The sequence below is a fragment of the Thalia democratica genome, chromosome 8 (assembly GCF_965202585.1).
Source record: "Thalia democratica chromosome 8, ktThaDemo2.hap1.1, whole genome shotgun sequence".
Taxonomy (NCBI): domain Eukaryota; kingdom Metazoa; phylum Chordata; class Thaliacea; order Salpida; family Salpidae; genus Thalia; species Thalia democratica.
The window spans coordinates 24,511,819-24,526,466 of record NC_139172.1 but is presented as its reverse complement, the minus strand read 5'-3'; the positions used below and the strand labels follow the sequence as shown (position 1 = coordinate 24,526,466).

At 27.3% G+C, this 14,648-nt stretch overlaps 1 protein-coding gene across 1 annotated transcript; it reads right to left on the bottom strand.

Annotated features, from left to right (window-relative positions):
* Positions 1–1,330: 1,330 nt before the first annotated feature.
* On the bottom strand, positions 1,331–7,045 carry LOC145843385 (glutathione hydrolase 1 proenzyme-like). The gene is made up of 12 exons (XM_082950857.1): positions 6,918–7,045; positions 6,427–6,743; positions 5,516–5,655; positions 5,254–5,449; positions 4,681–4,884; positions 4,408–4,517; positions 4,059–4,195; positions 3,090–3,274; positions 2,710–2,801; positions 2,313–2,470; positions 2,128–2,241; positions 1,331–1,795 (listed from the first exon to the last, which is right to left on the bottom strand). Exons 1-12 carry the CDS (start codon positions 6,969–6,971, stop codon positions 1,649–1,651), a joined length of 1,854 nt encoding a protein of 617 aa, XP_082806983.1. The 5' UTR covers positions 6,972–7,045; the 3' UTR covers positions 1,331–1,648.
* Between the last annotated feature and the right edge of the window lie 7,603 nt (positions 7,046–14,648).

Sequence of the window (14,648 nt, the reverse complement as noted above, 5' to 3'; positions counted from 1 at the left end):
AAACTAAACCAATAAGATTATTTAAATATCACTAAAACTAAAACTGCGGCCCGCTAGGATTTTTGAAACTTGAAATTTAGCTCGCGAGCACCAACTTCCTAACGACCCCTGCCCTAACCCTTAACTCTAGGTCGGTATTACTTTTGTTATTATTTTTATTTATTTTTAACTTTTTAACTATCACTGATTCCCTAGCTCTTGCATTTGATCGATATTTTTTTTATTTACCCATCGTGCAAAAGTGTCTTTGTGCATATTTAAACTGTCATCATAAGATATATACATAAAGCCATATACATGTAAACTTTCGTTAAGAGAATCGTTAAAATTATTAATAGTATGCTTAAAACCAGCTTTTCATTAAAATTATAATCAGTTATCTAATGGATCCAACTACCCGTATTCGGATATCCGTTTTAGATCCGGCCGGATTCTAGATTGAAAAAGTTCTCTGGATCCGGCTGAATATTTATTTAAAATGTATCCGGATCCAATGGATCACAACTTATATCTCTAAAGTAAAACAACTAGCTTTATAATTAGTAAATAAGAATTTAGTGATATGTTTGAAATAAATTTTTCGTGTATTACTTTTAGTTTTAAAAATTTCTTAAGACTTGTAAAATCCAAAACTTAAATATGATAGCAAACTTAGAATCGTAAAGTCTTACAATTTTTTTTTAGGAACTAAAATACAGTACAAAATAGTTTTATATACATGATGAAATTTCGATACATAACATAATTATTATAGTTTCTACATGTTTTAATTTAATGAAAGGAGTTTATTGAAAGAAGACATAAATAACTATGCATCAAAATCTTTTAATTTTATCTTGGCTGATTATCTTTAATAACAACAAGAATAATTTTCAGAGGTTTAAGAGATTTTAAATTTAAAAGTTTAAAGTTGTTTGTTTAAGTTAAAGTTTTATTTATACTTGTATTTTGTAATCAAATTCTAAAATTGTAAAAATAAGTGCTTTTACTAATAAATAGTATTTTATTTTTGAAATGTATAAACTATTTATTTATTACCTTTACCTAATAAAATCAATAACCCAAAGTTTTTGAGATTAAAAGAACGTAACAAAACTCAAATCAATGCTTAGGGTCATACGCTTAAACAGTTTATTTAGTACAATGATTAAATTATACACCTTTATTCAAACTTGCTTGAGGTTTTATTTAATTTAAGTAATTTTATAATATATTATATTAACTTTTTTAAATAAACTATATACTGTTTAAACATTAATGTGGCAAAAAGGCTGAAAGTGCAAAACTAGAAATAAAAGAAAGTTTCATACAGCATATAAGTGTTTATAATCAGAATATTATTACCTTTATGACTGAAGAAATTTAAAAACAATGAAGAAAAAAAAAACTAGCAGTTAAAGCTAGTCTCAAAATTTTAAACTTGTAATTGTTAGCTTGCTTAACAGACACTTAAATTTTTCATCTATTTATCTTATTTATTTTTATGAAATTTCATAAAAAAAAAACAACGTTATTTTTTTAAAAAAGTAAGTCATTGTATAAATAAAAGTTTTTAAATTACCAACGTTAAGTCTTTACTAGATAATGGTGTTTTTCTTAAAACGGCTTTAATGTACGAACAGTGTTATATAAGAAAGGTAAAATGATTTTAGAAACCGTCAGGGTATCCTCCTTTCCTGATATCACAGGCAGCATCTAACTTTCCGTCTGAAGTTCTTCTGATGGCTTGCACCACAGAATATCTGGATTCTTCCTTTACATTGTGCATTCTGTTCCTCAAACCCTCCAGTACATCCTGTTAAAAAAAACATTTACGGTTTTTATGTTAAATTATATTTGAAACTATGAAAAAATACTGAGTTGTGTGATGCTATTTATACAGTTTCCATAGCAGTTAAATAAATACTAGTAACTTTCAAATCTTGGCTTAAAAAAACGTTTAATCTAGCTTAAGCAGTTACTCTGTAAAGTGTTTCCCAAAAAGGGTAATATGGCACCCTTGGGAGCCATTTCATAAATTAAGAAGGCTATAAGCTAGAAAGAGGCTTTTTATTTAATCAAAGGGAGCCTTTAAAAAAAGTTCAGTAAATCCTGATGTACATTAACCTAAGAAGTTTCCTAACTGACCTGATCAAATCCATCTTCGTATTGAACGTAATCAGGCATCAGCTGATCGTGGAGCCTTTTCGCTTGAACTGCGTCATCAGTGCTCATTCCGAACCACAAAGCGTTCATCAGCGCCTGAGTGTTGATTGCATAAAATTTGAAGGTATTAAAAATTGTCTTAATGTTTATCAAAAACTGTCACAAACCAGTGCAGTTCCAGTGGTTATTCTAGTTCCGCCGGAGGCGCCAGCAACCATCTTAATCGTTTGTTTTCCATTCAAGTTTTCCACTACGATGGCGGGAGACATACTGGATTGAGGTCTGTTACCGGGTTTGATGAAGTTTGATGGGGAAGGGGGCACTCCTGTTGTGTAAGTTGTTGAAGATTTTTTTGTAAGTAAGCTTTAAATATAGACCTAACTACAGAAAAAAAACTAGAGTTGTTCAAACTTTTACAATTTGTTATGATCGTTATAACTTTGAAGAATAAAAACTATAGAACAAATAAAAAATACTAGTCTAGTTATTAACATAATAGTTATTACAAGCAGGTATTACAAAAATATAAAACATTAAGACTTATTTTTGTATAAAGAATTTTACCATAAAAATTATTGACACCAGGTGTTGAGAAATCGTCCATTTCGTTGTTAAAAATTATTCCAGTTCTTGTACCACGCACTTTGCTTCCAAAGCTAGAGAATTTAAATATTTAGTTTATTATTTTATTAAAAAGACTGGTTAGTGATAAAAAACATAACAAAATACTAAATAGAAAGAAAACAATTAACTTGAAAAACAAACTTTTTTAAATGCTGAGCTACACAAAAAACTTATTAAGAATTGCATAAAGATTTCACTTAAAAACTTAGATTACGTGCTGAGTGGTAACAGTAGATTAAGTAACTAATATATAGCAATAAATGCGAGAAGAATTGACATGAAGTTTGATAAAAATTTATATAGATTAAGTAGCAACGTACTAAGTGTTAATAGTAGTTGTGGCTGCAACTGCATTCCCATCTTCATCTACAATGCTCAAGTGAGAAGTTCCATAGCTTTCTGGCACATCAAACTCCGGTTCGTAGTACGGAACTTTGTGCGACTCGTTTGTTATTTTCGTGCGAATGTCGTTAGCATACCAGTCGGTTGTCATGTTTTTCGCAAGCTTTTAATTTGAAAATGTTTAAAAAAAACCTCATTTTGAAATAAAAAAATTTCAAGTTCTTTAAAATGACTTTTATTTAGTTATGTTAAACATCAAAATCAAACATTAAAAACGTTTTTTTTTTCGTCACGCTTTTTTAATTAGCGAGATACAAGTATTCTATTAAATTTCAAACTATTTACTGTTTAATCCTATAAAAGAAAACTTAAACAATTTTATTTTTTTAAACTCGTCTTCTCGTAAAATAAAATAACAAATTGGAACGTTATTCTCTTCTGTACTAAATATTTAACGGTCGATATATACTACTCAGAGCAGGATTTCCCAAACTATTATAAGACCCCCTTTAAAGAAATTAAAAAAAGCTATGGCCCCCTCCGACAAGATATCTCAAAAAAACTTCCATTTAATACGCCTGAGACCGTTTTTTTTTTGTTACTGGTCATCAATTCCAGAATATTTAATTTAAGTTTCAATTTATGGTCTTCTGGCACCTTCTTTTACAGCTAATGGCCTCTTAATTTCTGAAGTTTTTCCCTAAGATGCATATAAGTTTCAAAACTACTCTTAAATATGCTCAAGACTTTTCTTGCTAATCATAATAAACTCAAAAATACCTAGGGTAAGTTTCAAGTTATCGCCTCATGACCCCCTTGTGTTCCCTTTACACTACTCATGGCATCCTTTATGTAATGGCTTACTTTGGGAAACCCTGATTTGAGAGTAATTTTACTTATATGTTACTAAATTTAAACAAATAGCTGTTAAAATGCAGTTAATTCACCTCTGTAATAGTCTGGTTGTTTCTGTCATCTCCAAGAGCTGATCTTTTAGCGTAAGCAAATCTGAAAGCTTCAACTATCCTGTGATAAGTTAGTTCCTTCTTGTCTCCTTTCATATCTTCCGGACTCATGTTGTATTCTAATTTGTATTCAAATTAAAGTTTTAAGTTTTTTATAGCATGTTTTAATTATACTTTTGTTTTAGAATGTACAGAAACCTTTCGTTGTAAAAATTAGAATAATCTAAATGAAAAAATAAATGACTAACGTCTAAACGTGTTAAATTTAACTTATGTAGTTTTTATCAGATTAATGTTAATAATTTAATTTAACTAAAATGATGTCGCAAACCATCAAGAATGTTCAGCATGAGACAAAGGACTGGACCGCTGCCAGGCAATCCAGCTGAATAAAGCGTCAAATTACCAACATCAGACGACATAGCCTCCTTTAACACCGTCCTAAAAACAACAACGTAAAACACTAAGAAAGCTATAAGTTACTATTTTCAAATACATATAACGTTTTTTAATATAGAAACACAAAAACAAATTAGGTTACACGTAAATTCTTCTTTATTAAAACATTAAGCAATAAGGCAAAACACTTAAATTTTTTGTTCACCTGTATTCTCTGAGATCCTCAGCAGTGATTGAAGTTCCGAGGTATGCTTCTTCCAGGTCTGCAATGATGTCTTTGGCGAGGGATCCGTTGTAAAAAGTGTCAGCACCTTCAGCTGCTATCTTTCTGAACGTGGATGCCAGCTGCGGCCTTCTGATTATATCACCTTCCTTCTTCAAACTTCCATCGTCATTCGTGAACACTGGCCTTTTAAAAACAAAACATTAAGGCAGAATTTTTCCGGTATTTTAGTTTTATTGGTTTTCTTTAGTTTTACAAGCTTGAAGGTCAAGAAAAAAACTTTTGGATGCATAAACATTAAATTCTTACCAGTTTGAAAATACCTTTTTTTGTATATATGCATGAAATTATAACAAAGTTTTTGGCCCAGAATAAAAGTAGAGTAATGCAATTAAACTTAATTAGATGATAAATAAACTATATTATTAACAAGTATGAAGAAAAGTAAATATGTAATGTATACACTTTTAATTTTCAGATTTCAACGTTTGATTTGCATTCTAAATACATATTTTTCTATTTAGAATGCATAGAAAACTTGAACAAACTACAAACCACAAATTGAACACTGGGTTTCTAACATGGTCTCCTAAAACCTTTATGGCATAAGCGTTTGCCTTAGTAGTGTTGTAGCCCTCTTCACAAATTTTAATGACAGGTTCGAACAGTTCAGTCCAATTTAGTTTTCCAAACAGCCGATGACTCTGCCACATCGCGTCAATTTCACCTGGAACTCCAACAGCATGACCGCCTACAGCGCCATCGAACGGTTATAAAACTGTTTATGTGTTTTTGTGCGTGAATATTGAAAACAAACCTGTTTTTGATGAAAGTGTAGTGTTGACAAACATTGTTTCGTTCGCTGATTTTGGCGCCATTTCTCTTCCGTTGATGAAAGTGGCTTTTTCGGTTTTGGCGTCAAAATGAACCGCAAAATGACCACCGCCAATTCCAGCACTAAAAACACAAAAAGTTCAAAATTTTAGTAAAACATAAATCAAAAAAAGTTTATCTAAAAACATTCGGTTACTATAAAAAGTATTAAGTATGGGTTTAAAGCATGGTTTTCCAAACTCATATTCGTCAATGTTTCTTGGCAGAAATTTAAAATATATTCGCTCCGTTTATTAGATATCCTATATTTGCTAAATTATATATCAATCTACTTTTTTACCGCCCTACTATACAACGCCTCTTGACAGTCAACATCGCTCCTAAAGGGCAATATTGTCAATTTTAGAAACCCCTGGTGTAAAGTGTTGTGTTTTATACAGCTTGAATTGATACGCGCAGGTATGAGTTTTGTAATAAGTAGCTTATCTCATTGTACATTAACTAATTAGATTTAGGAAAGTTGCTCAAAAAAAGTATACTTAATATGATCATAGGTAGCTTAGCTTTTAAGGTTTAGTATCGTTAAAAAGAAAGAAACAACACTTATCATAAGTACAACAAGGATATTTTCAATGTAGAAGCACTTTAAGGACCTTGTTGCTTAACAAGTTCTTTATTATTTTAAGTTTTATACAAAAATTACTTTTGGTCTGTAAAGTTTAATGCATTTTAGTTGTATTTATAACTAGCTTAATTATTTCAAAAACGTTTGGTAAATTTAAATTTTCATTTTGAATAGCAACACTTTTGAAAAGTACACGAACACAACTTCTGAAATATTTTAGCTAAAACATTACTTTTAACTTGAAACTTCTTATAAATTAAAAATTTCACCTGTGACTGTTTACAACACCAGCGCACAGCGTAGTTGTTATGTAAGCGTCAACAACACTCCCTCCTTTTTCAAGAATCCCCTTTCCCATCGTCGAACAAATTCCCGCGTCTGCAGCCACTGCCGCCTTGCTGAAAATTCCACTTCGGGGAAGACCCGTGAATGAAGATCCTCCTGTGTCGTCGTTTCTTGTGTTTTCATTGGTCGAGCCTCGCGAGGTAAGTCCGTAGTAGACGGCGAGGGCCACTGCCGCTCCGATGAGAAGGCCAATCAGGAGGCCAACTGAGATGAGTTTACATTTGGAAGGGGACTTTTTATTCTGTGTTTTTTGGGTTACTAATGTTATGAAAGCATTTTCGTTAGATTTATTTTTTATTGTTTAATTTAGTATTAAACAATATTTTATACTTTTATCATTAGCTAAAACAACTAGAGTTCTAAACTTGAGGTTTCTCTGACTATTTCAATTATATTTAAACAAATTTCTTAATACCTTCACTGGTGTGTTTTTTAGTCGTAATAAAGATTCTGCTTCGTGTAGTTCCATGTTTAAATCAAATTTTAAAAAGTGTTTGTTAAGAATTTTAACCAGTTCAATAAAATAACAAATATTTTACACCTATAAGTATTAAAAAGTAAAACGAGGCACTAAAAATCTTTAAATCTTTAAAAAATAATTTTGAAATGAAAAACAAATGGTTAGTGTTATTTAAATACCTATATAAAAATGTTTTGATTAGTAATTTTAGAGTTCAACTAGTAGTTTATTTTATTTATTATTACGCTCTAAATGTGCACATATACAATCTTAACATACATAACATATAAAAAAAGAGTTTAATGCATAACTCAAAATTGCTATAATAATGTTTTCTCACTATTTTGAACAAAGTTTGCATGCATTTATGACATAACAGTTCTCTGTAATTAGTGAAAATTCACTAAACATTTTTGTTTTCACAAAAGCTGAACAAATTTTCATTTGTTATGTGTTGAATAGACCATCTTTAATGAAATAAGTTAAATATCGAGAATACCACATTAAAACAGTGGTTATAAAAATTAAACCTAAGCACAAATGATTAGAGAAAAAACAATTTCACATTTGATTTTGAAACGTTTTAAAGTTTTTTTACCAAAACCTGTTTTCGTTGTCTTGCTCTCTTTACAAAAAGCTAAAGCAGCGTTTTAAAATAGGCTAAGGTATAGTTTAAATCCATTCAGAACTTGTTTGCTTTATAAATTTTTTGTGCTTAACTAAACGTTATTAAAGGACACTATTGTTACAAACAAGGTTGAAGTTGAAGTAAAACAATGATAATTATTTTTTTAGCTAACCAGAGGAAGTGTATTTTTGCGCCTACTTATATAAGATAGTCCTGTTAAGCTTAAATCGTTTCAATTTAGAGCTCACTTGTAAAAGTAGTTTAAGAATATGAGTTTTGAAAATTCTTTGTTACTATCTTTATTTCTTTATTGATTTTTATAATATTTTTTGATATATAAATATTATAGTCAACCAGATTGCAATGCATGCATATTAATTTTTAATTTTCAAAAGGTAAAGTTATTTTGAGCTTACATTTCTTTGTAATATATATTTTCTTACAAACTACTTTCGATTAAATATTTGTGGTAGATATTAAGCATTTAATGGATTTGACTTAAATCATTAAAAATAACTTGGAATTAAACTTAAAAAAAGGCCAAAAAAGGTTTTTAATGAAAATATCAGTTTGTCCAGAACGCATGCTCAATGCTTTTCTATTTGCAACTTTGATTAAATACCAAATTAAGGTTTTATTGAAAATAATCATAATACTTTAAAATACTCCAAAACATTTAACAAAGTTTCAAAACCATACTAAAACTGTCTCATATAAAAGTTAACAAAACTTTGTTATTTTCTACTATATACTAAAGTTATTTTCTCAGTAAAAAAATACTTGATAAGAGTAAACTAAAAGGCTTTTAATAAAATTTTTATGTTTAAAAGTTTTCGAATTTTTTTTAAATATCAAAAATCCTTAAAACATTATTCTTACCTAATTTTTCAAAAAAAACTTGTCTGAAATAAAACTTCCTTTTTAAAACAAAAGTAATTGAGTTTAACTTGAAACTTGTCTAAATAAATCTTATACAACCTATAAGCCAATTGCAGTGCAAAAAACTGCTTCAAAACAAACTTTACACATGCCAAATGCTAGTAATAGGAGAATTAAATTTCGTTACGCTTCGATAGTTGCATTTTTTCTTTCTGCTCAGTTTTATGATACAAACAGATTTGTCATTTGAAAAGGAATTTGTTACAACTTTTTATAAAGCAATTTTTTTAGGTTTATTAAACTGTGATATTTAACACAAAAAATACAATAAAGTTGAACTTATAATTTTAATATTAATATTACAACTATTTACTGTTTATTTAAATAAGTATAGTAATTAATCAAAATACATCTGTATCAGTAGTTCTTAACCTAATTGACGGTTTCACCCTTTTGGAAAACACTGATTTAAAGCAAGACAATAGATGTACCATTTAAAAATAACAGCAAAGTGATAATTCCTAAAAAACGTTTAAGTGTCTTTTTATTTGATTACAAAACTTGTTTAAATGACCGAGATAGATAGTATATCTCATTGAAACCATCAAAACAATACAACATGAAGTAATTTGACCCTTTTTTCTCCATTAGCTTTTTTTGAAGAGCCCAGTAGTAAACACAGAAGCCTTTTATATAGTAAAAGTATGTTTAACAATGTATTATTAATTAAACATTTATTTTCAAATTAATAATTTCTAATATTAAAAACATTTTATTAACTAACCGTCGGTTTATTTGCTTCATTATCATTTCCTGAAACATCTGTGAATTCTTTCATTTTTTCTTAAATTACTTGAAATAAAAGGTTTTTAATAGTAATTATTAAGTAACACAAATACTATTTAGTTAAAAGTCAACTTTACTGAAATTATGTTTTATTTTAGAACTATACTTAAACACTTTATTAGTATCAAGAGTTGTTTTGTTTTTATAAATACATCTAACAAATGACAAATAGCTTAAATATTTTATGGAAGTACTTTTTTTTATATAATTTTAAACACTTTTTGTATGTTTTCTTAATTTTCCAGTTTTTTTTTTAAGTTGATAAGTGTCTCCCTAAAACGTTCTTTAAACTGCTCAAATTGTGCACAATGTGTTTTGTTGATAGTTGCCACATGCAAAAAATATTTTAGCTAAAAACTCTAAGCTCGCATTTTTTTGGTTTTTACAGATTGTATATGGGCGTTTTAAGAAAACAGAATGGTTCCAAAGTAAAATTTTCTTCAAATCATCTATAATTTTGCTCAGGGTGTTTTGTAGTATTTGCCAAATTTAAAAACCTTTTTAACTGAAAACTCAAAGGTCCGCCGTATTTATAAGAAACCTAATGTACAGTCTTAATACATTTTTTTTTATTGTTTGAATTAATGTATTATAATTATTACGATTGTTTGAACTTTACCTTAAAAAAACACCCACATTTGCATTTTTAAAGTATAAGCCATTGCCCAAAGCAATCTAACGCAATCAATTGTTTATAAAACAGTTCAAACTTTGCAGACATGTTTTTATAAGTAAACTTTTGTATACATATTTTTTGTTTTTTAATTAATGTATAAAATTATTACGATTGTTTGACCTTGAAATTTAAAAAAACACACCTATATTTGCTAATTTTCAAAGTATAGGCCATTAGCAAAAGGACTCTAACACAAAGAATTGTTTTCAAAAACCGTTCAAACTTTGCAAACAAATCGTTAAGTGAACAATTTTGTATACATGTTTTTTTTTTGTTCTAACTAATGTATAAAACTTATGACCATCTGGATCTTATCTTATAAACAAGTTTATGTAGTGTGGTTTTGTCCAGTGAAAGAAGACTTCTGTTGGCGTGTTGGATCCAACCCACGGGTCGTAGGTTGTCTGTCCCTAAATTATAGAAAAACTTGCTTAAAATCTGAATGTTTTTTTATTATTATATCTGCTTTATATTACGTTCACATTAGTTGTTTAAATGATCCTTATTATTGATAAGTTGATCTTTTTGTGCTTTTGACAAAACAGAAGAAAATTTGTTATGAATTATCAGCAAACTTCTTTTAGCAACAAAAAACTTACCTGTTTTTAAACTATCTATACTTTTCATCATAGTTTCTATGCACAGTAAATATATTTTTACGCACACTTCTAGAAAATCTTGTTTGGATAGTAATAAATGCTTGCTAAGTATGACACAGTAAATATTAAAAGCATTAACAATAGCTTACATGCTATTTCACTTTAAACTGTTTGTGTTACTTATTTAAACACTAACATGATATAATTTGCAATAAAATAAACTTATCTTTTGTAAAAGTATGAGATGAAAAACATCTTTTTCCTAGCTTAAAAAAATAAAATCAAACAATACGTATATAAGTTTAAGTACTTTTTCCTGCTTCTTAGTGTTTTACGTTTTTTATACAAAAGATCTCGAACAGTTCGTAACACAAATAGCTTTAAAAAACTATTTTAATAAAATTTTTAAGATTAATAATTTTTTTGTATAAAAACATATAATTTATTTAATTAGTTTAAGCAACTAGTTAATAAAATAACAATTAACTTTTTTTAAAGCATATGCAAAGTATACAAATTGAGACAGACTTGTTATTTGTTTTTTTTTTTTAGTTTTTTACAATTTTTGAAAAATCTTTACCTTTCTTAAACTCAACGAAGTTTTATAAGTATCACGTGGTCCATTCCACACCTTTGACGCTCCAAAAACGAAAGCTTAAAGAATAAAAAATGTATACAATGTAATCCTGATTAGCGTAAATTTCATTTTACCTTTATAACAGGATTTAATGAAAAAAACACTATAATTAAACTAGCATAAAATTACTAGGCTTGTTAAGGAGTTTATAGAAATGTATGTGATTAGTATTCAAAGGGAGGCTGAAGTTTCGCAAATATTCAAAACCAGATTTTCGCATTTTTGAACGCTTATTCGCTATAAACAGGTTTTCATAAAAAATAATGGAGCCTACAATTCTTACCCAATTTAGAAAACAAACATCTTAAACGATTCGTCTTGCTTTGTAGATATCACATTTTTGGTTTAGATTGAATAAAATCATCAAAAAAATTTTTTTTTACCTAAAAGTTCAACTAAGTTTTTTCTTGTTTTTTCTATATAAAACCACTAAAAATCCAATTAATTGTTTTACTCGGTTTTCTTAAATAAAATAAACACTCTTCCAATTTGACTTTTCTATTCTAGACTATTTTGTTTTTTTGACTATAAATCTTATTAATTTAAGCTCCTTTAATTTTTAACAAAATTTAGTTGTTTTATATAGAATAAACAAGGAAAAAATTAGTTAAACTTTTATATCAAAAAAAGTTTTTTCTTTATGTTTTTATTCAATCTAAACCAAAAATGTCATATCTACAAAGCAAGACAAATCGTTTAAGATGTTTTTGTCTAAACTGAAATAGCATTGTAAGCTCCATTATTATTTTACGAAAACTTCTTTCTAGCTAATAAGTTTTCAAAAATACGAATACCTGATTTGAATATCTGCGAAACTTCAGCTTACTATATTCAAAGCAGTACATATTTATAATTTTGTTGAGGTTATAGTTTTTTTTTTCTACAAAAGAAGCTAATCAACCAAGCTTTTTAAAGTATAACTCGAATCAAAACAAATGTTTTTTAATCAAATGTTTTGTATAAACTACAAAACTTCCCAGCCCTAAAAAAAGTACAGTTCTACAATACATATGAAATGGTATGGAAAGAAAAATTGTTTGCAATACGTTTTTTTCATGTAATAAGTATACTTGTGCTTTATATTACAAAAATCAGCAGTAAAATTTATCTTTAAAGTTTATTAGTTTATTCAAATTTAAAGCTTGCAATATTATATTATCAGATATATTTACACAACATGTGTACAATTATTAGTTTGTGATAATTACTAAAAGTTGAGTCTTAAGACTGCTAGTAACATTACAAACAACTTTCAAATCAAACAATATAAGAATTGTTAGTATTGTTAAAAGGTACTTTTTTTTATACTTATTAGACATTGGTACTTGGTTATATTAAATGTTTATAAATTCAATTAGTTTACAATTATCAAGAAGTTAAAAGCAAACGTCTTCAACAACTTCTGACTTTTTATATTGCCTTAACTAGGTAAGCGGCTTGATGAATATAATTAATTTTCATAGCTTTAAATTAAAAATCATAAAGACAGATAAGATTTACCAATCTAAATTATTCAAAATAAGTTTTATGAATCAGTTCATTTACATAAACATTTCTCTTATCGAAGATAAATGTTAACTAAGCTAATAAAAAAGCATAACTATTAAAATCAGATAAAAGTACCCTTTAAGTATAATAAGTTTAATAAAAACGCTTAACAGTAATAAAATATATTATAAATCGAAAGTTAATTGGGCTTACATGTTATTTTTAAAATGTATTTCCCTACTTTAAGAATTTTTTGAGATGCCTACTTTATTAAGCTGAGTTTTATGACAATAAAGACAAAAAAAAAAACAATGTCCGTCTGAATAATATAAAAGAGGTTTATTTTCATTATCACTCTCTTGACAATTTTTTTTCAAAATATAGCTATTTTTAAAATAAGTTTGTTTTTACTTCGGTTAAGTTTATTGAATTCAAATGAGTAACGTTACGAAAATAAAAAAAACAGTCTATTAGCTTAAGTACTAAGAATATTAAGTGTGTAAATTTATCAATGAATTGTAATATTAATCTGTTAGGTTGATAACTTTTTTGTACTTGTTTTTTATAAAGGTACTACTTATTTTCTAAAAGTTTAAATTAAAAACAATTTTTACATAGTTAAGGTACAAGTAAAGTAGATTGTTAAGCTCAAAGTTATTATGTACATAAAAAATTGAACTTTTTTTTTGTTGTTTTATTAAATTATATACATAAAAACTAAAACTAATAATTAGGTACAATTTAAATTTTTTTACGATTCTAATTACATCAAGTTTTGTTATTAGGACCTTTTTACATTAAAAAAAATAATAGTACTTTATATCAAAAGAATTAACATGCTAATAGATTAAAGAAAATACTCTAAAGTAATTACCTGAAGGTTTTGTTTGTTTTTTGATAAGTTATTTTATACCCTAATGGTTTAAGAAATATTTTATAAAACTATCATTATTAATTTGTTACAACTTCCTTAAGGTGTTCAGAATATATCTACCAGTAAATCTCAAAAGTTTAAACTGGTAACAATAATAGTTAACGGCTTTTCGTAAACATTTTTTCTAAAAGAAATGTGTACAAGTTATGATTCTTAAAATACGAAATAAAACCAGTTAAAAGTTTTAAGTGAATCTAAGAATGCAGTAAAAGTGAAAAAAAAACTTTTCAAACATTTACACTGTTAAGTAAAGCTGTTTATGTTAGAAACTTTTCTAGATTTTGTTTTTAAAAAACGTAAAATATAGGGAAGCAGTAAACTAAAAGAAAAATACACAAACTTTGAGAATTTTTGTTTGGTGTACAATAAGTCTTGTGATATACTAAATACAGTTTATTTTTTAAATTATTTATATAAATCTAGGCATAAGCTTTTTGTCATCTCATACTTTTTCGAGATAAAAAACTTCTTTTTTTTTTGACTTGTATTAGTTTAATATCTATAAACGTAACACTAGTTCATTGAATAAAGTAACGTGTAAGTTATTTTTAAATGCTTTTAATATTTATTAAGTCTTGTTTTGCAACTTTTTAGTAATATCTAGACCAGATATTCTGGAAAAATGCAGAGAAACTAATTCATAGTGTGTAAAACTACTTTAAATGATAAGGATATTTAGAAAAACTAAAAAAATAACTTCTTAGTAAAGTTTTCTGCTGATTTAAAACAAAACCTGTTATGTTTTGTAAAATTAAAAAAAAAGTCAATGAGTTTCAACTTAAATAACTAATGTGCAATGCAACAATCAACTTTTTTTTTGGATTTAAGCTGTTTTTACAATAATTAAAGGGCGGAAAACCTACGATTTGTCTGACTCTACTTTTTTGATAGTCTTCGTAATCTTTTTTCTTAAAAAACTGTAAAAATTTGCATTTAAAGCATTGATAATAAGTTATTTCAAGAATTTTTTATCTATTTTGAGCTGCAAGTACTTTGTCG